The 26,364-nt window shown below is 39.0% G+C and overlaps 1 protein-coding gene across 1 annotated transcript in view; it reads right to left on the reverse strand.

Moving 5' to 3' along the window:
* Positions 1 to 446: 446 nt before the first annotated feature.
* SEMA5A (semaphorin 5A) overlaps positions 447 to 26,364 on the reverse strand; it is a gene marked incomplete at its 5' end in the record, with an annotated part of 346,806 nt that continues 320,888 nt past the window's right edge. Inside the window, 6 exon segments of the mRNA XM_082303954.1 lie at positions 447 to 771; positions 2,187 to 2,398; positions 4,641 to 4,688; positions 7,791 to 7,946; positions 13,413 to 13,583; positions 23,818 to 24,036. Coding sequence (XP_082160080.1) covers positions 652 to 771; positions 2,187 to 2,398; positions 4,641 to 4,688; positions 7,791 to 7,946; positions 13,413 to 13,583; positions 23,818 to 24,036 — 926 coding nt within the window. The 3' untranslated portion in view covers positions 447 to 651.

The raw sequence follows: 26,364 nt of genomic DNA on the forward strand, positions 1-26,364 counted from the left end.
TCCCTTGGTACGGCCTTAGTCTCCACACTCTGAACAGCTGAACTGCAGCCAGAGCGATTTACAGCCCAGGGAGATGAGCCCTACAGAGCCCAGAGCTGCTGCACAGCATTGCTAAACCACCACATTTCTTCTTGTCGTTGTTCCCAGCACCCTGCGAGCTCTTTTTGGTGGTGTGAGCTTCAGGAGACGGCACAGAGGGCTCTGTGGCTAACAGCAGAGCTCCCTTTTCAAACCTCATGGAAATAAAAGACGATGGCTAAAAAGAAAATTAGATTTGTACTCCTGGCACAGCTTTAAGGGGTAACATTATTATTTTTTTTAAAGCTCAGGAATTACTTAGACACTTGTTAGAGAAATCTGACTAGAAGTTTATGAAACTGAGTGAAGCGATGCAATCCTGATGAGTGGTCCAGTGACACTGAGGGGCTACAGCTGCACCCGACACTGAAGGCCAGCCTTGCACTCTGCAAAGAAAACATTGTGTCACAAAAAGGTGTTTTGGGCTTTTGGCAGCAATGGGACATTGATGGCTTGGATCGTGCTTGAAATGTCTCTGAACTTCATCTCTGAAGCCTCAATCACATGAGCAGTCAAGTAGCACAGGCCTTGGGGACTGGGGAGTTACAGGAGGCCAGAAAATACACAAGCCCATTAGTACTCATCATAATTATTGAAATCTGTAAAATAGGTATTAGAATAAGTCTTTGCAGTAAGATGTGGATTGAAGTATTTGTTTCTCTCCTCCAGAATCAGGTTGTTTTTGTTAAATGCCTGGGGGGAAAAAAAAAGAAAGATATAAGAAAAAGGGAACGACAGAAGAAAGGTAGCCACTAAGTGCTCTTTCACCAAGGCAATTTTTGTGGCAAATATCTGTGTATAGTAAGTCAGTCAAAAATGCATTGACAAATACCTGCACATTTACAAAAACTTGCATTTGCATGTATCTGCTTACATAATAACATTCCTACAAAAAGTAATGCTACTCAATAAAGCAAAGCCAGGCACTTTTCCCCCAGTATTATAAAACTAATTTCATGATTAAAAATACTTTTTAATCATATATATTCAGTTCTTCTTATTAGAATGATTCATTCATTATTTTTTTACTGAATAAATTATTTTCTCTTTACTGCATTAATTCCTTGATTTTCAAATGCAATATGTAGGAGAAATGTCTGAAGGTCTTAAAAGTGTAAATCCTGTTTTTATAAAAGTTATATGGGTATTTAGAGCATGAATTTTCAAAGGTTTTTTTGTTTCTGTAACTATCCAGACAGATGATTAGTGGAATTTGCAAAAGCTTTAAATTAGGTACATATTCCACCACTGATTACAAACTCTAGACTTCTCTTGCCATTTTTAATGAAATTCTTTAAAATGTTTTTAATTAGAAAAAAAAAATGCAGAAATTGAAAACTGGATTATCCAGGTAGGGTTTAAGAAAAATCCTCATTTACAAAAAGCTTTGCAGCTGCATGAATAAACTGTGTAATCTGAAGGTACTGAGCCAGGTATTTTCAGAATGCTTATCCTTCCTTAATTCGGTGGATCTGAAAAGCAGAGCTATTCTAAAAGGTCATAAAAAGGAAATAGCTGTTTGGGAACAATGATCATATGATACACATATCATGCCAGACTCTCAGCTAATGTAAATCTGTACTGCTCATTTACAGAATATTTTGGGTATGAACACTAGCTGAGAGTCTGACTCAGAACATATACACCAGATACATCTCCTCTATAAAGACATAGTGCAGGAAGATGAACAGCGCCCTTGACACCATATCATTGGAGCCAAAGGATTATCTTCAATATATGTCATGATGATTGTTAACGGCCCTATTTACTTCTTGAACAAGCCACTGGGGAACACAATTAGGGAAAAAAAAAAAAAAAACACAATACAAAACTTCGAGTGGTCTGGGGTTTTTTTCCATGAACGGCTGCTGCTATATAAATTATACATACACACAAAATCTAACTTCCTGTGTAACAGGGATTGACAAAGGAAAGGATCTGTAATTACAATGCTCCAAGTGAAATCTATTTTTGTTATTAACAATCAGCATAATTTGAGTCCAAATGCCACTGCAGAAAACTAGTAAGTAGCATTCTTTTGATAGAGCAGAACAGTTGTCTAGGACCATTTATGTTGTGCATTATAGAGCTCCCAACCCGCTTCTCACCTTGATGGCTTCTACGGAATCATATTTGTCCAGTTTGTTGATATGGTTGGTAATGCTGGTATTTAGAGGAGCTGGTGACACTGGATGGATGACAGTTGCGTCATGAGACTGTTGTTGATATCGTTGGCAATAAGTGTAAACAAGCAGGGTAAGAAGGCAACCAAGTATTGAGCTACTTAATCCCACTGCGATCATGTGAAACATGTTGAACTCTGTCGAGTGGAGAGCAGAAGACAATCTTATTTTTTAAGGAAGTAGCAATAAAAGCTTAAGCTTGGGGGAAAAAGTAGACAAGTGCTTGATTCAAATAAGGATAAGGGAAATTTCATGTGTTTCCCAGAAACATCTCAATTGCAACAGTTTATCCCTACAGTAGCATATGCATTGTACTTCCCTGAAGGGATCATTATAAGAATCTTAGATACCTATACATCTCTGCAAGTATTAAGACTGAGATTTTTGAAAGATGCTTAAACAAGTTCAGAACCCAAATAACAGATGAATGAATTGCATTTTGTATGTTTGAACAGTTCAGCAAAATTTCTTTCTTCAGACTGTATAACAAAGCCTTGTTATATATAAATTATGTATATAATGTATATACATAGCTTTTTTTCAGTGAACTACAGTGTCACCTCCTCTGCTGTTCTAGTTCTTTCTCTTACACATAGTGACTTGTGGCAGAACTAACAAAATCCTGGTATCTTTGAATCACAATCCTGCTTTCCCTAAAATGTTTGCCATATTTCCTTTATTTGGTGCATGTCCCAGAAGAAGTGGCATATGTTTTTTCCATCCCCTGCTTTGATTCTTGCTGGGTCTCACTGTTTCTGTATCTTTGATATACGGTCAATTTGTTCCCTTCTCCAGCCTTCAGAATTTTTTCTATGTGTAAGGGGAGGGGGTGTGAGGAAGAAATGGTAGTCTTTTAAGGGAAAATGGGAAGGGGGGGGGGGGGGGGGAGAGAGAGAGACTCCTTAAAGCTCAGTGTGCTTTTAACCATAGCAGCCAGAGAGTGCAAAGCCAACAACTCAGAACCCAGCACTCTCCTGTCTGCTCTGCCCTTCAAAGATACTATGGGATCAGACGATGGGAAACCCTCTCCACCTGCACGAGGATTAAACCTGAAAGGAAGCTCATTGCTACATGAAGCTGTAGAAGGGAATCTAAAGCACAAACATCCCCTGACGTTACGGAACAGAGAGATCAGGTCAGATGTGGCACCAGTAGGATTAGCTGGAAATAAACAAATTACAGTGCTTTTCACTATTATTTCAAACCAGAGCTGTGCTTTTCGACTAATAAAGAAGTATCAGTGAGAATCTCATGTTGGAAATTTCATCTTAACATTACTGAAAATTTGTTTGTGGTTGCCTACATGCACAAATGAAAGATTTTAAACTGAAAGACTGGCAGTAGTCTGAAAAACATTTGTTAGACCTTTTTCACTCTAATACAGAAAAATGGGCCAGCACACAGGTCCCATTTTTGGCAAATGCCTAAGGTAGGACTTCTACATGCCTACTGGGTATTTAGAAACACAAACGAATATTTAGGTGACTAGGCTGACTACCCCAATATATAATCACTGAAATATCCTTCTACACTTCTATGAGAGTTTCCCACTGTTGCAGAACTTGGCAAAATGTTTTCAATGTACCACTGCTAATTAGAAAAAAAAAACCCAAACTGCATTATCCTGGCTCCCATAACAAGTTACCATGCACACTAGCACCCTTGCATAACCCCTGTGTTTTCATCGTCTCTTATTAGGTTAAAAATGCAGCTTATCTGTGCATGGAAGAATACTAGAACCAGCCAGAGCTATTACCATGACGACACAGACTAAGCGTGATAGCTCAGCACAAAAAAATAGTCATTTTTCCTTTTTCTTCTTCTTAGTTTGGGGTTTTTTTTAACAGTTTTCTCTTTCAAGATTTATTTTGCTAGCATCAGGACTCTCTGGAATGGAAATTTTTTTTTACTTTTTAGTTTTGTCTTTGGCAGTGAAGCTGAAAATAAGTCCCGGATACAGTCTGAGCTATTAAATGGGTTAGCAGGCTGGCTTTCTGCTATTCATTTGGAGTCCCAAAGAAGGTTTGTGAAATTATTATTCTGAAAAAGGCAGAGGAACTTTACAAATTTTGACCTACTGATAACTAGCTTATAATAGGAATTTCTTTTTGAGACAAGGGTGACTGCCATACTGAAAAAGAAGAAAATACGAACATCCAATAATACATGCTCTAGTCTCAAAGGTCAGCAGTGGCAGATGTATATTTAATGAGAAATCCTGTAGTAACTACATCTCTTTTTCTGCACAAGTGTAAATAATGAGAATGCAGCATTTACAAGGTAGAATAAAACTAAGAGAGTGCAAAAGGTGAAACAAAAGGAAAAAATGGGGAATCAATATTTCAGCATTTGATACACATCTAGAGTTGAAAAGCTTACCGCCACATCGTTTTTCTTCTATGCTGCTGGATCGTGCCACTGATATTTCTAGAAAAATAAATAAACCACTTATGCCGAGGAGAAAAAAATATTACAGAGAACTACTAGTTTGATTAACACAGTAAGGATTTAAAAATTTATTCTACTACATTCACTCCAAATCCAAAGTAAAAAAGATTTTGACTATGTGGTAGAATTAACAAAAAGGTCCCATGACATCTCCAGGTTACTTAGTTTCCCAAGCAAAAGCGGGAACATATTTTTAATTCTTGCCTCAAAACATCTCTGGAATTAAAAAGATGAAGTGCACATGAAAACATTCTTTGTGCAGTTTAAGCATGTTGAGAAAGCATTGATTTTCTGAATAGTAAAATTAATGAGAGTTTAATTATCTTGTGTTCAAATGGGCTCATTACTTCTTGAAGTCACGTCTAGCACTAATGTGAAAAGAGGGAATTTATGAATCTTCAAAAAAGATGACTGCCAATTTCATGGGTCTCAGTTGTAAACTAATAAAATGTAATTCCAGCCTGTATCCTTACCATTTTGACTTTGGAAACATTCTGAATAAATATTGAATAAAATCTGTTGGCAATCAAGTTTTCCCACTCTTTACTTCAGGACCATGGCTTCTGTGAAGGGAAGTCCTGCCTTACAAATCTCTTGAACCTCTCGGAAAGGGTCAATGGTCATGTGGATAGGGGTGGGGTAACTGACACAGTCTACCTGGATTTCAAAAAAGCTTTTAAGTTCCTTGTCAAAGGCTTTCCAAGCAACAAATGAGATGAGGGAAAAGATAGAAAACAGGGTAGTACTATGTGCCTAGTTCTTACAATGGAGGAAGGTTACTACTTCTGCAGGGACCCAGGCTTCTTAGCAGAGCTAGAAAAGCAGGAGGCAAATGTGGGTTTGAACTTTGCTGATGGCACCAAGTTAAGGTAGCATGGACAAAGGCATGCTGTGAAGAGCTGCAGAAGGGCCCTACAAAACTAGGCAATAAAATAACAAATGAAACAGAAGGTAGATCAGTGTAAAGCGATACGTACAGTGGAAAGCAATCCCAGTTTCACATATAAAATGGTGGGCTGTGAGCTGACCATTACTACTCGTGAGTGAGACTAGGGGTTTATGACAAATTGTTCCATGAAAATATCAGCTTAGTGCTCACAAGCAATTGAAGAGGCAAACCAAATGCTAGGTACTACCAAGAAAGCAATAGTGAACAGGACAGTATATCAGCATTATGGCACTTTACAAATCCATGTGTTGTCCATACCACAAACACTGCATGCAGCTCTGGTTTTCCCATCTAAGGATGTCTCTAGTAGAACTAACAGACCAGAGAAGGGCAGCAATGATGGCCACAGGCATGCAATAGCTTCTGTATGAGGAATAACAGAGTAGGCTCTTCACTGCCAAAAGATGATCCACATGCAGCTACTGCTAAAGAGATCACAATTTTTTACCTTTTTTCACATGCTAAATCAATACTAACTATTTTCAAAATGAGAAAGTATCAGACCTGACAGAACAGCACTCTCACAGAGAGTTAAAGGCTGAGAGCATACTTTGCCTGGTTGAGACTGTTAATTCACAATCCAAACAAAAAGTAGAAAAAAATGTACCAGAAAACCATAAAGCTCTGCAAGGTAATGTTGGTAAGGACTCTGGAAACACAACAACAGCAATGACAAGAAGAAGTCATTTTTTCCCTCTGCCAGAATCACTCTATATACTAAGTTCTGTAGAGGAACAGATCTAAGGTAAGCAGGAGGAGGAGGAAACAACATGAGAGTGGACCTGCCAGCACACTAGCTGAGGAAAAGAGGGAGGTGAATTAGAAAAAGAAAGAGAGGTCAGGAGGGAGGGAGGGAGAGAACTCTGAGTCAGAGGACCTGGAGCAGTGAAAGCAAGCTGAGCGATCCCAAGAAAGCAAGCTAGTTTGCCTAAGGTGAGCGTAATAGGCATGACCTTCTCTGCTGTGATATGGGCAATTTGAGGAGGAGTGGCAAACAAACCAGAAGGGTGAGAGAAGTGGTGGCTCATTTCAGATTCTGAAAATGCCTACTTTCCAAAACAAGATGTAGAGCTTATATTGGATTAAGCGGGATTCACAGAATGTGAATATTAATGCACCTGCTTCAAAAGCCTGAGAGAAAGGGGAAAATACAATGTAGGAGTTTTTGCTTTCACATTGACATTTTTCACATTGTTTTTTGAGGAAAAAATAGTATTTGGGAGTTAAAGCATTATGCATTGTCCATAAAAGCAGTGTTTAAATTTGTTGATTTCTTTGTTATATTGTACTATATTCTACTGCATAGTCACAGAAAAAAAAAAAGGTTGCTGCACTGAGAAAACATAATTACATTTCAAATGATACATTAAAATGTAAATTTCTCTGTGAATAGACTGCTAGTTTTTTTTTAATGTACACAGGCGGAAAAATGACTGTTAACAGCAATGCAATGTGGCCACCCATACTGTTGTGTAGATTCAAATGACTGCTGTGATTTAAAAAAAAAAAAAAAAAAAAAAAAAAGAGTACAGTCATGAGTTTCGACAAATGCTATAGAATAATACAGGATGTGACTATCCATCTGGCATTTAGCGGTCATGGGGGAGATAAGGACCTGAGGGACAGTTAACAGTATTTATCTTTCTAAGCAGTTATTAATTTAAGGGACTCTGTGAAATGATTTCCAGATTAACTACCACAGCACCCACTTTCGTATATGCAAACCATAAAACCTAGAGGAATGTTTGTCTAATAACCCCAAAGTCTCAAAACCACATAAATTAAAGTAAAAAGCAAACTCTTTCTCCTAGCTGTCTATAGCCATCCCTGCACCCTGCTACCAAGTAGGATGGGAGGGACTTGAAGAATGCTGTGACAGTGACTAACCAAAGTCCCAGGCGGTGACAGTAGGGACAGCTCCACAGCACTCGGTGCCATGAGGCAGATTTTCATGAAGACACTAGAGCTAGCAACATTGGCTCCACATAGTAGACCAAAACACTTTGGCTGACAAAGGGCAAGTTCTGTTCCAGCTCTTGGCTCCGCACAGTGCGGTCTGGGACAGTACTACACCTCGCTCCTGAAACGTTGAGAGATTTCACCAATCCTTCAAGGAGCAGGCTGGATCTTACCTGGTATAAAGTTGGAATCCAAAGCACAGGCTCGACTCTCTGTGGTGTTGCCCGTGCACTGGCTGCCCACGGGAAACAAAATGATGCACTGACGAACGCGGAACTGGAAGCCAGAAGAGTCGCAGTCGGACCACTCAGACCACTCGGACCAGCTGTCTGCAACAGGCAGAGAGAGACACACACGCAGACGCTGCAATTAAATGCTTCAAGTACACCAAATGAGAGAGAAATAGCCTGTACTTCTGAATTATGACAGAGGGCCTCATCCCCAGCTACCACCAACTAGCAGAGGACAGCTCTTTCAGTACGATAAAACAGAGGCAGTTTAGCTTTGGCAAAAGTCTCTGAAATGTAGAGTGTGATGGCAAATTTGTCGCAGATGTATTACGGCTTTGGCTTCTGCCATGGCCTTTGTGTGTGAAAGCGAGAAGCTGGAGGGATTCTGCGGTGGTGACTGAAAGAGCGATTGCTGTGGAGTTAATTCCAGTCTCAGTCGTTAGGGTGGACAATGACACTGTCTTTTTTTTATGTACCTGATCAGTAGCAATGAGAGCTATAGGAGTATGTATTCCAGGTCTGAAACAGGATGTTTATTTAACGACAAAAACAGTAGTATCTTGCAGATAATTATTTTTTTTTTTTTTGGTTTTTGTTATTTCAGGTCCATTTCTTTGCTGTAGATAGAAGAGATTTCATCAAGTATTCTCACCTTCTCTTCCCCATTCGGTTCATTATCAGCTTCTGTTGTTTCTCTGTATTTCTTCCTCTGCCTGTGTAGTTTTGATTAAGACATTTTTATTTCATGCCTGTGTGATCTCAGAATACTTCCCTTAAATGCAGTGGATTGATCTCATTCCCATGAGGTGCTGAGTTTACTGAGCTCAGCTTTCTTACAATTCAAGCACAAGTCTTGCCTTCATAGGAGTCTTCTGAGTTTGGCATGTATAGTAGAAGACAGGGCTCAGTTAAACCTTTTTCTTTCTTCTGTTGGCTTTCTCATTGAGATATGGTTTATGGTTTTGATATGCATTAAATAGTCCTAGTATGCCAAACCAAGTTTGTTTCTACTTCAACATTTTAATTGATTTTATGTCACTATGAAGCAAATTTACAAATTTCATTCTGCTTCAAATAAAAAAGTATATATTAACCTAATTTTGTTTCAAGTTAGATTAAAGATCATTAAAATTTGTGAATAATTTGGAAAATTCTTGAAGGTTTTGTACACTTTTTGTGAATCCGGTGAAAGTCAGGAAAGTCTTGCACTGTTTTGGGCCCCTTTCAATACATTTCATAAATTCAGCATACAAGGTTTGCATTTACTCATTATTTTCCCTTGGACATAGAGGAAAAGGTTAAAACTCTCAGTCATCTAAAATTTAAAAGATCCCGGTAGGAATATTTGAGATTGCAGTTTTGAAAAATGTCAAGCAATAGATGCTTTCCATGACAGTGTTCAACATTCACTTCCTAACCAGTAGCATGGTAAAAAGAAATGGATGAAGGAGGAGAACATAACTTCAGCACAGAAAATCTCAAGCAGTGGCCCTGGGACGATTTCAAGACAGTAGGAGAGTGCTGGTTAGAGACAGGAGCAATCAGTCCTAGCAGACTGTTGTTCAGATACATCATCACTTGTGGAGTTGTTCATAAAATAGATTTACTCAGCAGCTCAGGTAAGAACCTAGATATTGATATTTATGAACAATTAGCAACTGTCTGGATGGGGCAGTTTTGAGCAACTGGGCAAGTATCTTGACACAAGCAGCCAATGTCAAAGAGTAGAATCTTGTTATTGTGAGGAGCAAGAATACTCAGCTCTGTCCTTTGGCTTTTCTGTTTCCTAGGAGAGGTCCTGGGAGGGCCTCATTTGCAGAGTGGATAGTAGGAGCATGGAGGCAGATGATATAATGCAGTTGGATCCTAATTCAGGGGGGTTGGAGAGCTGAGGTGGGAGTCAAGCAAACGGAGCAGGCTTCTTCCTGCTTATACAGTGGGGCACAGCCAGGAGCTGCTGTTGTCACCATCAGTGTCAGCGGCTGGACCTAAGTAAACTAAGTATATGGATCCTTACCATAAATATTTAGTAACAATAAAGCCCTGCTCATTGAAGTTTAAAGGAATGCTGCTCATTACAAATCTTGGCCCAGTTCTCATTGGTGGCAGAGAGCATGCTTAAGCCAGAGCCAATACTCTTGCCCAGTCCTGGTATAATTGGGATATATGCAGCTGCTGCCAAAATGCTTGTGAACATCCTAAATGAAACTTGCTGGCTGATGCACTCTGCAGCCTCGTCTTGCCCAATGTGCTTTTGGCCCACCAGGTTCCTTGCTGAAGGGGCTACGTCCCGTGATGAACTAGGAACCTCAGAGTATGTGTAGATCATGCTAGGTTACATACTGGTGACTGGGCAAGGCTACTGTTCCATCCTGTCCTTTAGGCATGGGTCTTCTGTCAAGGCGCTTTGAGCAGGGGTTCCTATAAAAGACACTACGTGCATGAGGACCTTCCCACATATGCAAATCAGGGCATCTCCCTCCCATCCTGGAGTCCCATGGTGCAGCCCAGGCACTACAGCAGAGGTAGTCAGGGAGTCTGGTGCCATGCTGATCTGCTCCGTCTGGCACACAGAATCACAGAAGAGGAGAGAGCAGACATCAGTGCAAGTGTGACAAGGATGGCCATCCCTGCAACGGTGGATCCTGGTACCAAATCTGTGTTTTGAGGAGTACCGCTGTTGGGAGCTCAGAGAGTCACACAGAAGTAAGGCACCCAAGACTGACAGATGTATCATTTCAAATTGGCAGACCTGCCCTTTGTGGATCCACTCTCTCTGTCATCACAGAGATGCTGAACCCATAGCTTTTGCACAGACTTCTACAGACTTAGTTATCCTGCCTCATCCAATCCCTTTGATTTATCTTCAAAGTATCTGAGGCTCTCTTGCACCTCAGGCAGGCTCCTCTCAACTTGCTCCTCAGTTCTTTGCAAAAGTCACAAGGATGGAAAAGAGAGGATGGACTGGAGAGGTGTTTAATCTGGAACTGCTTTTCACCTCTAACACGGCAAGGCTTACTCAGATGTCATGTTTTCTTCCTACAGAGTCTTGGCTGGCCTTTGAAGCCAGGTTAAGTCCAAGCAGTTCCTGAAAGATCACTTGGTGAAGAAGGCACCTCAGAAAGATCAGGCCACCAGTCTGTAAAATTATACATTTCTTTCACACAGAACTATACCATCATTTCTAAATGCTCAACTGCTTTATCCATTTTTTGCATGTGTGAGTTAGCAATTCAAGGATAGAATGTATTTTCACCTCTGACAGGAGTAGTAAATACTTTAGGTATAAAATACTGCCTTATTCCATACATTAGAGACACTGTTGCAACCAATTACACTTACTGATAAGCAGCCTATGAACCATTACTGATCAATATGGACTTGATGATCTCAGAGGTCTTTTCCGACCTTAATGACTCTATGAATAGTTCAGTGCTTCCATTCATATTAATGTGATTGCATTTGGATAAATTAAAAGACAAAACACAAACACAGTGATATAGCTTTTAAAATGAAAGATGGGAAAAACTGATGTATTTTGCAAAAACAAGCCTGTTATTTTCTTTTAAGTGCATACTTGCATACTTTCAGTTGGATTTGCCATTAACCCTCCATATCCTCAAAAAATCCTTAGTATCAGGATTCCAGAAATTTTAGTTTTCTTCTGGGTTTTTTGGCCAAAAAAAATATTACTATTTCAAACGCCAAGAAATCTTTACTCTTTTCACAACTTAAGAAACGTTACAAATAATTTCCATTTTTGCATATGCATTTCCATGTTGGTTGGTTGTTCTTAGATTCCAGGTGTCACTACTATTCCCTTCCTATATTAAACACGTCACTCAAGCAGTGAACGTCACCAATGGTACTTCCAGATCTGCACAAGGAGGAACCACTGGCCATACGATCCTCACCACAAGAAAATGGCTCTGCAGGGATGCAGGAGTCTGTCCAGGCTTGACATGTGTAGCATTGCAGTTATTTTTGTCCCGTACCAATGTGAAATAAGAGGAGTAAAAAAAAGTTTCAAAATCTACATCGTAAACATGAGGCAAGGGCCATTCTCACAGCTAGTTGATGATGTGCTGTTTCAAAAACCTATGAAAATTTTCAGTGAGATTGAAATATTAGTAAAACAGCACAGAATGTGAGAAATACACTTCACCCTCTGAAATTTTATTGCTTTATAAAAGTTTTCACTTTCTTGAACCAAAATGAAACCAACCTCTTCCTCCTCCACCCCACATCTACTCCAAAATTTGGGTAGCAAGCAGGTCAAAATAAGATGAAGAGATTATTTACAAATGTTTGCAAACTGTCATTTCTAGAAAAATGGCAGTAGAAAATAAATGCGCAACAAAAGAAATAGCTACAATACTAGCAAAATGAACGTGCCAATTCTGACCTTTTAAAGATGCCTTAAGGATCCCAAGGCAGCTATGTAACTTCTACATACAAATATACACTATTTGTCTTGAAAAATCAAATCATCAACTGATTTCTATGTTTGGGGTTTTTTTTTAAACACAATACAAAGTGTTGCATCGGCTTTAATTTTGACAAAGTAGGTACTTTTATTCTGCTCCAAGACATGCAGTGCCTAGGAAAAGAAATTAAATTAAATTGTAGTTCAGCACAGGTAATAGGATCCATAAATACAAACTCACGGGGCTTGTGCCTTCACACGCACAGCCTCATCACAGGAGCAGAAAATTTTTGCTATGAAGTCTAAGAGCTCTCAGTGAAGCAAGTAATACAATGTGGCATCAGAGCTGCCTATTTCCTTTTGCTGTTGTCTGTAATCCATTAATCAGCAATAAATGAGAACAAATTTTCCCTCTGGCTTTTCACTAATGACTTTATCTGCTTTTGTGTTGTTTTACTCTCTACTTTTCACTTAAATTTCACAAAAAAAATTAGTTTCCTTTAATATGGTCAAAAGGCAGAGTGAAAGTTACAGAAAAAGTCATCATCCATAATATCATACAACTAACAGGAGTGCTGAGACATTTCATTTACTAAGTACTCCACAGTCATTTAAAAAGATGAAGTCTCTGCTCCTTAACATCTGAAGTTGAAGAAGGTATTTTACAAAGAGCATTAAGGCTTGCTCTGTGTTTTATATGAAAACAGGGCAAACATTATCTACTTGAAGGACCTTGGGATAACACACGTTGTTGAATATTAACCTCAGCAATTTGCTTGCTGTGAATGTTTAGTGTTATAACAAATGCACTTCATTGTGATATTTTTACTGAAAGTCTCCCAGGCCGTTTCCATGATCCACTTCAAATATTACACAATTTTAGTTTACCCAGACCCGGAACCTGGTAACTTAAATTTTAATTTTTAAAGAGGGAGGGAGGAGGTGGTGCCCTGTAGGCTATATCCTGCTATTACTTGATTTATTGTGATTGTAGCACGTAAGAGCTGATTGTGCACTTAATAAGGGAGAGAAATTATTTGCTCCTAAATAATAGATCAAGGAGCATTATGTTGCCTAACAGTGAATGCCTTATTCTGTGGCACAAGAACAACAAAGCTGCATCGGCTGATTTGCTGTACCTGGACATGGCTGTGTGTTGCAGAGTGCTTCTTCAGTGTGCAGTCCAAGGCAGATATCTCCTCCATATGCTGGTGCTGGGTTTGTGCAGGAACGGGTTCTCATGTAATGCCCTCCTCCACAAGTTGCTGAGCACTTTGACCAAGATGACCAACAAGACCAGCCTCCATCCACTGAAAAGACACAAAGCAATTGTTCCAAGTTAATGGGTGACATGACATAATCTAACCCATCTTTCTCATATTCTGTGGATCTAATTCATGGCCTACTGAAATTACTGGACATTTTTAGGTGCCACTGAACACAGGCCCACAAATTTCATCTTACCACAATGCAACTGAATTTACATATTTTAAAAGCCCCTAGTATACTGGGAAGTCTAACAAAGTTACTCATCCATTTAAGACACGTTCAGTGGGTACCATAAAAGCTTTAAGGCCAAAACTATTTTCTTTTTCTTTTCCTTTTCTTGTCTCACTTGTGAGGAAATAAAATACCAAAGCTTGTTTAACAGAAGTATTATAAGCTCAAAGTAAATTTTTATTCATAAAATAAAACTTAGCCCAATAATATCAACAGAGACTGAGGAATCCAGATTTTGTTACGCAACCCAGGTGAGACTGCCTTAACCCTACAATCCTACAACCCATTTCAATTGATCTAACACAGTTGTAGGGTTTGATGGGCCAATATAATGTTACAATCTTAATGCAGCTCCAGCATAGATGCCAGCAGCAGAACAATGGCAGTAGTTCAAAAAAGCAACAGACAAATGACAAAAAGGAGTTGCCACTTAAAGTTTCAAACACAGGTTGTTGAAGAATAATTTTTTTTCCCCCCCGCATTGGTATTTACTGATTCAAGTATATCAAACTGTTCTCCAGTCTGAGTTTTCACAAGGTTCCTCTGAAACGTAGGCTATATTTCACGGAGGCCCCATTTGTCAGATGGCTTCCAACACATGGCCACTAGACAGGCTTCTAATGAAAGTTCACCTCATTGCCTGCACTGGACTGGCTCCTTTGCAGCCTCTGTTCTTAAAGCCACTGCTCCAGGACGTATTTCTGGCATTTATGGCCATATTGCACCCGTCTGCCAAAGGCCTCCTATCTGCAGCCACATGACAAAGTCAGATGTACTTCTCCCACGGACAGCATTCCCTCTGCAAAGAATCTCAGTATTTTTTTTCTCTTTCAATTTTTTTTTGGGGAGGAAAAAAAGCAAAAAAACCCCTAAACTTTCAAAATTTTCATATCCTACAAAAAATTAATTTCTTTTCAAGCCTCTATTTAAAGTGTTATCACTTGCTTTCTTAATACTTAAGTAAGGAAATGGTTTACCATGTCTGCAACTGATTAAAAGAAATAGAGTGTGTGTAATTCAACTGACACTAATAGATGAGACCTTAAGTATAATAAAGGCAATGTGCCAGTAAAGTTTTGTTTTATGACAGGGCCCTGAACTGAGCAGAAGTTTTGCCTTTTTTTCTCCCATCACTCACAGCAGCAGTGGGCATTTTAGCACACAAGACAGAAACTCATTATTGCTTACTTTTAAAAATACTAGGTAAGTACACATATTCTGTACACAATTTTTAAGTGCGCTCATTTAAGACATTCCTTGTACGACTTTACTTCATGGTTTGTTGAAACAACTGATTGCCACTGAAGTCTCCAAAACATTCATCCAGCATTTCACAATGACTCCTTTTGATCCTTTCTGTTCAATTAATCAAACAGCCTTTCAAGGAATAAAGCAGTTTCCACTGCTTTACTGAAATGCTATTCTATAATTATCTCTCACCAAAAAACCCTCGAAGTTCCAAATCTGAAGAAAATTAGCTTACAATGAAAATATCCATGCAGTATTTGCATTTAAATTCTCTCTTAGATGGAGACGTAGAACATCAAAAAAAATACTTATTTTGTTTGTGTAGCATTTTATATCACAAATGCACCCAGTGAGTCGAGTGGAATGATTTCTATGCAAAGGCTGCAACAGTGAGAAAATGAGCTAGGACAATGTGGTCATTTTGATATCAAAACCTATACACGAATTTTTGAATGTAATTGCAGATAAAACATACCTTCAGGTTCTCATCTGCTAATCAGGTAACTCGCTAGTGCATACCTAAGGATATTTACTAATCCTGCAAGTGAAGTTGTTGAATATATATTTTTTGCAACACTATCCTATAAATCAAGACAGCATGGAGTTCGCACTTCCTTGCTAAGAACAATAGTTGTAAAAACTTTTGCAAGTAATGCATCTGGCCTCTGAACAGCCTGATTGGACTGACAGGATTTGTGGAATCTGGTACTATATTCCAAGTATGTAATTTAAATAAATTATTTCTATTATTAAGGAATTCAATGATTGCTACATTTTTTCCAGACTATATTTATCAGCCAAATCATCTGGCTATACAGATGTATGAGAGAGTTTTATACCACCTACCATAACTAAATACTGCATCTCGGTAGAGTGCTTGACTTGTTCTCTTATTCATATAGTCACTGGAAAACAAATATGTCTTTTTGCCTGAGATAACTCTGTTAATGTAGTATTATGCAAGCTCGTATCTAAGAAAGCCACAGGTTATTTGTCTTCAGTGCAAGTGAAATATACTGTGCAATTTTATAACAATTTCAAGACATGGTATCTTTTAATCGGAACTTGCTTCTTTTATTTTTTTTAAATTATGTCAAATAAAAGCAGAAGCTGTTACCTAAGCTATTCATTTCATGCGATATTAAGGCTTTACCTGTCCAGATACTCCCTGTTTTCTTTTTTTCTTTTTTATTTAAAATGATCCTTGACTAGCTCAAATGAATAATCAGAGGCATTTCTGCTGCAGTGTATAGACCTCCACGAAACAGAATGAGAGCCTGAGATTGCCTAGATAGAAGATAAATAGTCTGCAAACATTACCTGTGGCTTGTTCCCTGTAATGGAGACACTGACCCCCAACATTTTCTACTTACTTTTCAATGGACCAGAGTGAGAATTACAAACGCGCATGCATTTGAAACTGCCATCTGCCATCTATCTATGGGTGGCCAAGAACACAGAGACCGATGTGACATCTAGGAATGTCACCATGTTCCACAACTGCAGTGATCATGGCTATACTCTAAGCCTTTGGATGTAAAGGGAGAAGTGGGTCTGGGGAAGATAGGAAAGGACAGACATAATATAATAGACAACGTTAGATTTGATCACGGTTGAGCTGGACGGAATAATTGTAACTGTTTTTCTTAGTGACTATTTACTGACAGGCTGCTATCCTAAAACTCTAGGCCTTTCAAGGACTGTCATAACTACCTCTTTTATTTGTCCCCAGAACTTTTCCTTCTCAGCAACAAAGGATGATAAAGCATCATCATGGTTAAATAAGATCAAAGGAGTGGGTATTTACTGCTTGAGTTTTTACAAGACCTAAATAGAGCTCTGTGGTTTCTTTCATCTTCCTTTAAAGTTGCTTAGCAACACAGCACCGTCTGGGTTTTTTTGTTGTTGTTGTTTTTCCTTTTGTCATGGAGTCCTGTTATTTCTGCTTTTTATAGGAGGAAAAATACACAGCTGCAAGGGAAGTTCCAGTCACTACAGTTTCTTTACATAACAGTTTTGTAGAGCTGTTGGACAAAAGAAAGCCGTTAAAGCAGTTCCACAATGAAAGATACAAAGAGTCTTTACATTTTCTGACAATTACTGAGGTTGGTCCCTTTTGGAAGAAGGCACCCTTCAGCTAGCAGGGTGCTCTCAAACAATGCTCTTTCCTTTATAGTAAAGCAAACAACTTTTTGCCTACTGGCTGCTGTTGTGGTTAATAAATATTTCTTCGCTATAATGAAAAAGAAAAGGGAAGAGGATGTTCTAGGGAGAAACAGTGTAGAGAGATGGGATCTCTTGGGGACATGATAAAACATCCACACTACTGGAGAATTTCCAAGAGACAATTAAGTAAACTGGATACCCTGCTATGCACTTTGGGTTTTACAAGGAAGTTGAAGCAAGCGTGGGCAGACGCACTGACCTCACCTGCTTTCATGAGAACACACATAGGATCACAGGCTCTTTCACATACTGTCTGGTCTCATTTCAAATCTAAACAATGAAAAAAAAAATATTCTTTGATTTTTTTTTGGTGTATGTCTTTAGGTTTTTAACTTTTCATGTTCATCTTTTTGAAAGCGTAGCAAAAGAGAATAAAAAATGCAGAGAGGTCAGTCTTTTCTATATGCATGAAGGAGTATAGGTAGAGGGGCAGTAGTCCTTTCCACCTACAGAAATGCAGATGGTGTTCTTCCCAGTGGCTGAGTAAAAGTTAAATTCGGGGACACTGGGTGTTTGGCAGCCTACAGACCTAGGAGACTACTGCTCGCTTCCAGACACCTGGGGATCATCCCATTCCACACCACTTAGTCTACTACTTTTTCCTAGTCCTGTGGGATATTGCTGTGTATGTTTCAGTGTGGGAAACAGCAATTTTTACATCATAGTTTGCAAAGGCAAAGTCTTGTTTCTGTGATGCTACAGTTACCTTTTATTCATAAATGCAACGCTGGATAAAACAGTCAACATAGTGCAGTGCAGAATCACAGAAGGCAAACAAATGCTTCTAAGGAAAGTACAACAACAAAATCTAAGGATCAACCCGGGTTTAAATCTGTAAATGAGACTCTCAAGTTAGAAAAGCAACAGTTGCTTCCAAAGGGCAGTTCAGCCCTCTCCTCACTGGCTGCAGAAGAGAGAAAGGCTTCAGTAGCCTCCGAGACAACCTTTATTGAACATATTCCTGTGTCCTTGTGGCCAAGAATGACTGCAAGGAAAAAAAAATATAGGAAGAAAAAAAAAAGCGATAATGAAGAAAAAAACAACAAGCAACAACTGGCTTTAGGGGGTGCATAAATAAGCAGTCTTTCAGGGAGTTTTGTATATCTGAAACTCTTTATTGTTATTAGCACATTTAGGGATATATGAATTTATTCAGTTCTTCTCAGCTAAAAATTTGTAACTAAAACAAACTAGAACGACTACAATAAAAATTTGAAAGTGGTAAAATCCCAAAATATTGTCACGAAGTATGAGAATTTCAAATCTAAGAGACAGCAACTGTCCTTTCCCTCTGATCCACCACTATGCTCTGAGAAGAAAAGGAAATAGAAATTCATGTAGCTCACTCTCAATGGCACTGATGTAGCTATGCTTTAAACACCTAATCAAGGCACATTGGTCAAGTGTCTCTATGTGCAAATGAATAAATGAGAAAGGAACAAGAAATAAAACAAAACAAAAATGAAGAAAAAGTTGTCTTTTCCTACAGTAATAACTGAAGAGACACGTAATACTGTGAACTAGGACAGAATTCCTTATGTTTAGCTATTATTATTTTCAGGCAAATAAATATTTTCATTAGTAAATTCCTGTAATTTTTGTAAATTTTCAGAATTTACCATTCAAACAATGCTTCTCTTCATCATCTATTTCTCTTCATAATGTAAATCTCTTGCAAGTCCCTAAGGATAACACACCCCTAATATGTCTGATCATAGATTCCTTTCTTTTCCTATTGACCTCATATTAGTAACTGAAAGAAAACAGAAATGTAAGTTAAGTATTCACAGATGCTTTCCATAGTTATTGAGGCTGTTCAGCGCTTGCCAGCTCAATTCTGTTTACCACATCTCTGAGCCATAAAAAAGAGGCTGAGGCACAGGGCCAAAGCATAATTTGCTAGTGCAAGACAATAGTGCAAATTCTCCTACCCTACCCCTCAGAGCAGTTTGGCCACATGGAAACTGAGTACTGGGAACGGGCCTTACCCTGCACTGACTCCCAAACTACTTCTGCAGATTATTTGGGAGAGTGCTAGTTAGTTGAAGGCAAAATTGTATGAGGTATCACTCTAAAACTTGCACAATACAGACAAATCATATTCCTGGGCCTGGGTACAATTTCTGGCAATTTTCTGGCACTCTTCAATTTACTTATGTATTCAGCCTTCAAATACTATGAACAAAAAGTAATCTGCCCAGTGACTGCTACCAACCTGCACGTCAGTGGACCATTTACTTTGCTACAAGCTGTGGGAAAAATTTCACTGTTTCTGTCTCCCCTGCAGGCTGAACAAAGATTTAATAGTAGCTGCTGAAGGCAGGTTCTAGATGGCTCCAATATTTTTTTAAAGTTCTGGGATCCTGCAGCACATTTAGCCATAAATTACTGGCTATTAATAAATATATTTAAAACTATGCTGCAAGACACTTAACCAGACAAGAGCGCCTTGGACACTCAGTGATTGCTCCATGGGCTTTTTCATTGTGTCAGTCCTTCAGAGCACTTAGTAACTTCCAGGATGACACTGAACCCAGATTAATTGATTCAGAAGCATAAAGTCCTATTGACTTTCAGCATAAGTTAAGCACTGCTCAGTATATTTCTCCATCACTCATCTTTCTCAGCAGTTTACATCATAAGGGTTTGATCCTGTCTGCAATAAGCAGAACAGGGAGCAAAGCAGAATCTGAGCCTGCACTAGCAGGAAGGCTTCTCTATGGCTGCCATCTCGCCCATTCCTACTCACTGGAATATTTCTGAAAGGCTAATGACTGGACTGGACTGTAACTAAATAGTTCTGTGCCAGCAGGGAGCATGTGACGCTGTCCTTACCCCGAGGAGCACAGGTAAACCTTAGAAAGCATCAAATTCTTCTTTGTTGCATTTTTATTTCTAGTACTATGGCCAGTACCTTCGGGTCGAGGTCAGAACAAAATCTCCTCACATTCCTGAGCCTTTCTGTCTGCATCTCACTTACTTACATGGGCAAGAGCAAACTGTGCAGTCCCTGTTTTAATCCTGGCTGCTCACAGTGGCAAGATGGGCCTGACATGTTTACTCCTACTCAGTCCCTGCATCTCTGTCTACAGCCTCATCTATGTGATGATGTCAATCAGTCAATACCATGATGAGATTTGCATGTACACCAACCTTTCTCATAAACATCTACAAGGGCTGTGTGATCAAAGCCTAAGAGCAACATTTTAGAAACTCACTTAGATAGCTAGGGTAAGAATGACTTTATATAGCTGTCCTAAATATGAGCATCCAGGAAATGAAATCCAGTTCCTAGCACAGTGGTTAACAAGAAGGCTGAAAACTGATCCAACCATGGTTTCTCTTCCTCGCTGCTCTCCTCCGTACCCCCACTGTGGAGTCTGCCAGGTTTGTACGTGTGGGACTGGAGCGAAGGCTCTTCACCCATGTATTGTTTGTCTCTCCTTTCCTGATAAGGTCTCACGAATGTCACCCTAATAGATGTTCATGTTTACCCACCAATTTAACTTCCTGCAACTTCCATTAAAAATTGAGAGAATTCAATTTCATCAGTATGCTTCTCTAATAAAAAATTATTCCCTTTCTACAAATTTATAATCACGTCTAATTTATGGATAAGCCTTATTCTGCGATCATTTTTTACTCTCCCATGTCTTGAAGAAAAAAAATAATCAGTTACATCTACCACTTGCAATGTTTTCCCTTCAGATTTATCTGAGATCCAACTTAGCCCCTTACATTTCTTCTTAATTACTGGCAAACAGTAGTTCTGTAGCTGAGGAACTTTGTGATTCCTTGCAGGCTATCATACAGCTAAATACTTCATTCAAGATCTACATCTTTATTCAAATTTGCTTTGCACTAAAAAGAAAAATGAAACTTGTCTCTGAAGAAAGTTATTAGATACATTAGGACAACCCTTCTTGCTTCAGAAAGGACCAGCACACTTTATACCAACTGATCTTTAAAAATATTTTCAAATTCAGAAACAGCAGAAGAGGGAATAATTTTTATATACAATTTCAAGTTCTGCCTTGCAACTGCATGTACTTTAGTTTTGGGTATTGGCTAACTTATAAACAACAAAGGCCTCTACATCAAACTTATGTCTGCATAACTATGTGTTTTACTGATTGGAACAATTTCCTTCCAAAAAAAAATATAACTGCGTACTAGCTGCAGACCTAATTAAAAATACCACTTCTGAAAACCTTTAACTTATTTTAACTTTGAAAAAATCCAACAAAATTCAAGACAGCATTTAATTTAAGAATCAACAGCAAGGGATGAACAACAAATCTGTCCCTGTTTTATAGATAATCTGGGCCCATTTAATGAATGCGCTTCAGTTACTACAGTGTAGTAATACAATCAGATATCTTAAAGCTTGTGAGCTGTTAGCTCTTACCACACCACTCACCTGCTTCAAAGAAAGCTGAAGGCAGTGTCTCATGGAGGGATTCCCTTTGCAAGGGAAGAAGGAACCGATGAGGAGGTGCTACGTTCTAGCTTGCTTCACCTACTGTGTGCATCCCTGGGGAGGCTTGCACATATTAGTACAATGGTCTCCTAAATCTTTGACCTAATGCATTACTGTCAACCTTCAAAATTTTTCACAGATGAACAGTGCAGCCACATGAAACTCATTGTTTATAATTTTATTATTCAAGAAAAGCAAGGCATTATGATTGCAGTTTGGGAACTAATGAATTAGAGCATGCACTAGGGCTGTGCAAATGTGGAGAAGATTTGGGCCACGATTTTATAATTCTCTGCCGACTGTTGGTTCTCTGCTCATTCACTTTCACTTCTCTCTCACACCACTTGGCGTAGAAAACATGGCCACCCTTCACTGATCATGCCTCTAAGCTCGGAAAGAAGCATATAATCTCTTCCCTTGATCTCCTCAGATGCTTACACTGCCAGATAGAGAAGCTACACAATGAGCATCTAAAGCTACTTTCCTCCTCCTTGGACACAGCAAGAAAACTTCACCAGAAAGTGCTGGCTTGTTGTGCCCAAGTGCCTTTTTCAGAACCTCAGTGGCTCAATGGGCGGTCACCCAGACCAAAGCAGGGATCCCTGACAGACACTCCCTTTGGATCTGCCCCACCAGCAGGAGAGCTGGAGGCTTGAATGCCTCAGGGGGCTGCCTGAGGCATTCAAGTTGCCAAGCAATCCTACTGTTCCCGTTAGCCATAAAACTGCAGAGAAGTTCACTTTCACTGAGCAGCCAGAACACTCACAGAGCTGCTGAGTTTGTGGGATATCTGCCAAAACATATTACTTAGGTTCAATTCAAGATGGAGGCATGTTTTTTCGATAAACTGCGTCCTCCTGAAAGTGAAGCCCTGTCTTCTGCACAGATCTACTGCTTAGATTCTGATGCAGAGAATGGATAGTGACTGTCAAAGGGCTTACAAAGCTTAGGGAAAGCACTGCAATGATAAGATTGGACAAAATACTCATATTAAAAAAAACATATCCATGATTTAGGGAACACAGTTTTAACTTGTGACCATATAGATATATATAGACATAGATAAATACACACACACACGTATTACTATAGTAATACACATATGTGATATGTATATTGCCACAGTAATCCTTCAGGTCCACACTTGAATAAATGACAAAAGCTGCAAGTCTTCAATAACAAGATACGCAGCACTGTTATACATAATTAATACAACTAAAGATGTATGAAAGCTTATTTCTAAATTTTATTGTTGATACTGGAAAGAACTGAGTCTCTCAGTCATTATCCTTCTTCCTCTCTATTGTTTCTTACCTTGAATTCTTTCCTCCTATTCCAATTGCACTTTCTTTTCTTCATGTGTTCCCCTACATCCTTCCCCTTTCTTCTTCCACAAAGCCTCTGCAAAGCTCAAAAGCCTTTGAATTTGGATGTCTGTTTTATGAAGGGTGAGAGGTGACTGGAACCAAGATTTTTTTTTTCCTCAAATGTCTAAGATACAACAATGATTTATAACCCAAAGTAGTTTCTTGAAAACATATTCTACTTGTAATCCTTTTTATAGAATCATAAAACAACTTCCAATGAAAGGGAAGCTCAAGATTCCAAGAACAATCTTTATGGCCTACTTGAGTTACCATCTAGTTTGGTGATCAGTCTGAACCTTATTTGCTGGAGGCTCTACACTCAAAAGCTAGCACAGATGCAATGCCAGCAACCACTGTGATGAAAATGATATTTTGAGTTTAAATAAAGACTAGGTCAGATTTCTCATGTCTTGCCAGATTCTTATGTCTTTTTTCTCTTAGAAGTTTACTTATTAAAATTATATTTTTACAGTCAAAGTCTCGCAAGTGAAAAAAGACATAGCTGTTAATACTGTTGATGATAAACTGATTGACACCACTTGGGAATCTTACCCAAATCCAATTATATTATAAAGGTAAATTTGAGCTGTAGTTTATTCAAAAACCAAAACAAACCCCAAACCCACCAACTAAAAAAAAACCCAAACCAACTATTGCAAGATATAGCCCTGAAGATGAGTTATTTTATTTTCACATACTTCTCTCATTTCAGTTGACTCTTACCTGGACAAGGCAAAATGTTGCACTCCTGGTACTCTAGAGATGGGCCAAGGCAAGGAAGTCCCCCGTACTTGGGCTCAGGATTGCTGCAGACCCGTTTGCGATTCCGTATACCTCTACTGCAGTCACGACTGCACTGAGACCACGGAGACCAGGGTGACCAGGCACCATTGATGGTATGAGCAGAGTATCGTCCAGAACGCAAGAAATCCCCTGACAATCCTAATAAAATAAGAATTGAAAAAAACAATACTGAATTAAAACAGTATCTCACCCCAAAACAACCTTTTACTCTTCAAATTTACTCCTAGGCTTCCAATAGTCATATGACCGGGAGGGTCTTGTCCTTTAGTCTCACAACCCAAACTCTAGTTTCATCTCAAGAGTCTCTTCCATAATAGAAATTTAATAATCTCTTGCACAGAACTACAGTGAAGACTCGGATCCAACTCTTTAGTTAAAGCTTTACAGCTGCATTGGATTCAGTAATGACTGAACTAAAGTGAATTTACTCCACCTGAGGATGATAAAAATTCTCTCTCTTGCACAGGAATTGTCATCAGAAAATCTCCAAATACATTACCCAGGTATTATTGCTTCTGTTTTAGAGGAAGAAGGTGGCACAGAAGACAGGACTGAGCTGCCTGTGACCACTCATCGAGCCTGCTCCCCTGGTCCTGCTGCAGGGCTCTGCTCACCTGATCTACCCAGCTTGCCTTCATTAGTGCTTGCTGTGCCCAGAGGCTCACGGGTCTCCTAGAAAGCAATGCACTGTACTTATTCTAGCCAGTCAGACTTTAGACAGTGTACAGCAATAATTCCACAAAATCTAATGAGACTGCCCTTTTGTGAAGAGAAATGTTTTGCCACTTTAAAAAACAGTTTATTTTCCATTGAGTTGAAGTGTTCTAAACCACATATAAGCTACGGAAATCAGCCTTTTGGAGAGACACACAGTAGAAAACTTCCTAGCTAAAATAACCATCTGGCAAGTGGAAAACATCTTTTCTAAGTGAGTTTAGTACTGAGAAAAGGCATTAGATTAAACAGTGATGGAGACTGGAGTCCACTATTTATCAGTGAAAGTGGAACACACAGAATCTTCTTCACAGCGTACAACCAATATGCCTGGATGTAGCCCCAAGTGCAGTTCTAATAATCTGCAGTTAATTTGAGTATCTTTGTCACTTTCAGGCTTGGTCCTGCATGGAAAAAGACTCCCTCAACTGTACTCAGCACAACACCAAACTCACTCTTGAGCTGTAGCATTACCTTTAAGCATCACTACTCAGCATCTCCAGCAACACTACTGGGATTTCCTACTGTTGCCAAAGCAGTTCACCTTTGCCAGTGCTATCATCACTGGAAACTATGATCGATGGACCACTAACTGGTGCTTTTATTACAAGCACTTAAGTAGTTGTGATGAGAGAAGGTCCCATGAATGGTACTTTAAACAGCAGAGTATGTGGCTGCCTGCCTATGCTAGAACTTCAGTATTGCTAATATAAGTACAGATGAATGGTATCATCAACAGTGGAGAAATGCAGGGGATTGTTTGCAGCTTGAACTGCAGCACAAACTTTTATTCTTAAGAAATTGTTTTATGCCCTACCCGCAAGCACAGGCACTGTGGGAGTACCAGATGGAGCTAAAGAAACAGCACATGTACTGAACCACGTACTGAAAACAGCTACAAGAAATACAATGAAGAGACTGCCCAACAGGAGTCCTGGACTGAACAGGACCAATACTCTGGATAACCAGAATGGAGGAGCCCCTCATTCCCGGTGCTCAGTACTGAAACAATTATGCCCTATTTCTACCTGTGCTTATGGCAACAGTAATACTGCTTAACTTCTGCCCTGAGATGTACATTTACAATCATCCCAATGTAGATGAGACTTTGCATATTTTTATTTAGCGCTTGATAACAACTGGCAATATTGGAATGATGATGCAGCGACACAGAAATACTTGTAATAAGAAACTGCTGAAATTAATAAGAAAACAGCAGAACAGCAATATAAAAATGAATAAAAATGGGCAAAACCTTTCAGTGATTATAGAGGGTAACTATTTCTCTCCTGCTGAGCCAGATTCTATTACACAGATATTAAAAGCAGCATTTCAAGAAACATGACATACATTCAAATCCAAAAAGGGAGCAAGTACAGAGAAACAGTATGGGAATTATGAATACAGGTCCACTTTCCAGCTCTGTAAGAGCCTTTTTTTTGCAATTTTGTATCACTTTCATCATGGAAATCCCCAGCTTATGCATGCAGTGAGCTCTGAGACCAAAATAATAGTATTTTTTTATACCAGAATTTCAAATTAAGTTTTCTTAGTTATTAAATTAACAGCAACACAAACAATGGGAAAAGTGTTAATGGGACCAGATTGCCAGTCATTTTCTTCATAAAACACTGCAGTGTGCATCACTTCATACCAATACTAGGATGTTCTGAAGACATTTTTGCAGGACAGGTGTAGCTTTTTCAGTCCTAAGGAAAATGTGTGACCTTATTTGTCATTATGATATTAGAT

Source organism: Platalea leucorodia (genome assembly GCF_965183815.1).
Source record: "Platalea leucorodia genome assembly, chromosome: 1".
Lineage (NCBI taxonomy): Eukaryota > Metazoa > Chordata > Aves > Pelecaniformes > Threskiornithidae > Platalea > Platalea leucorodia.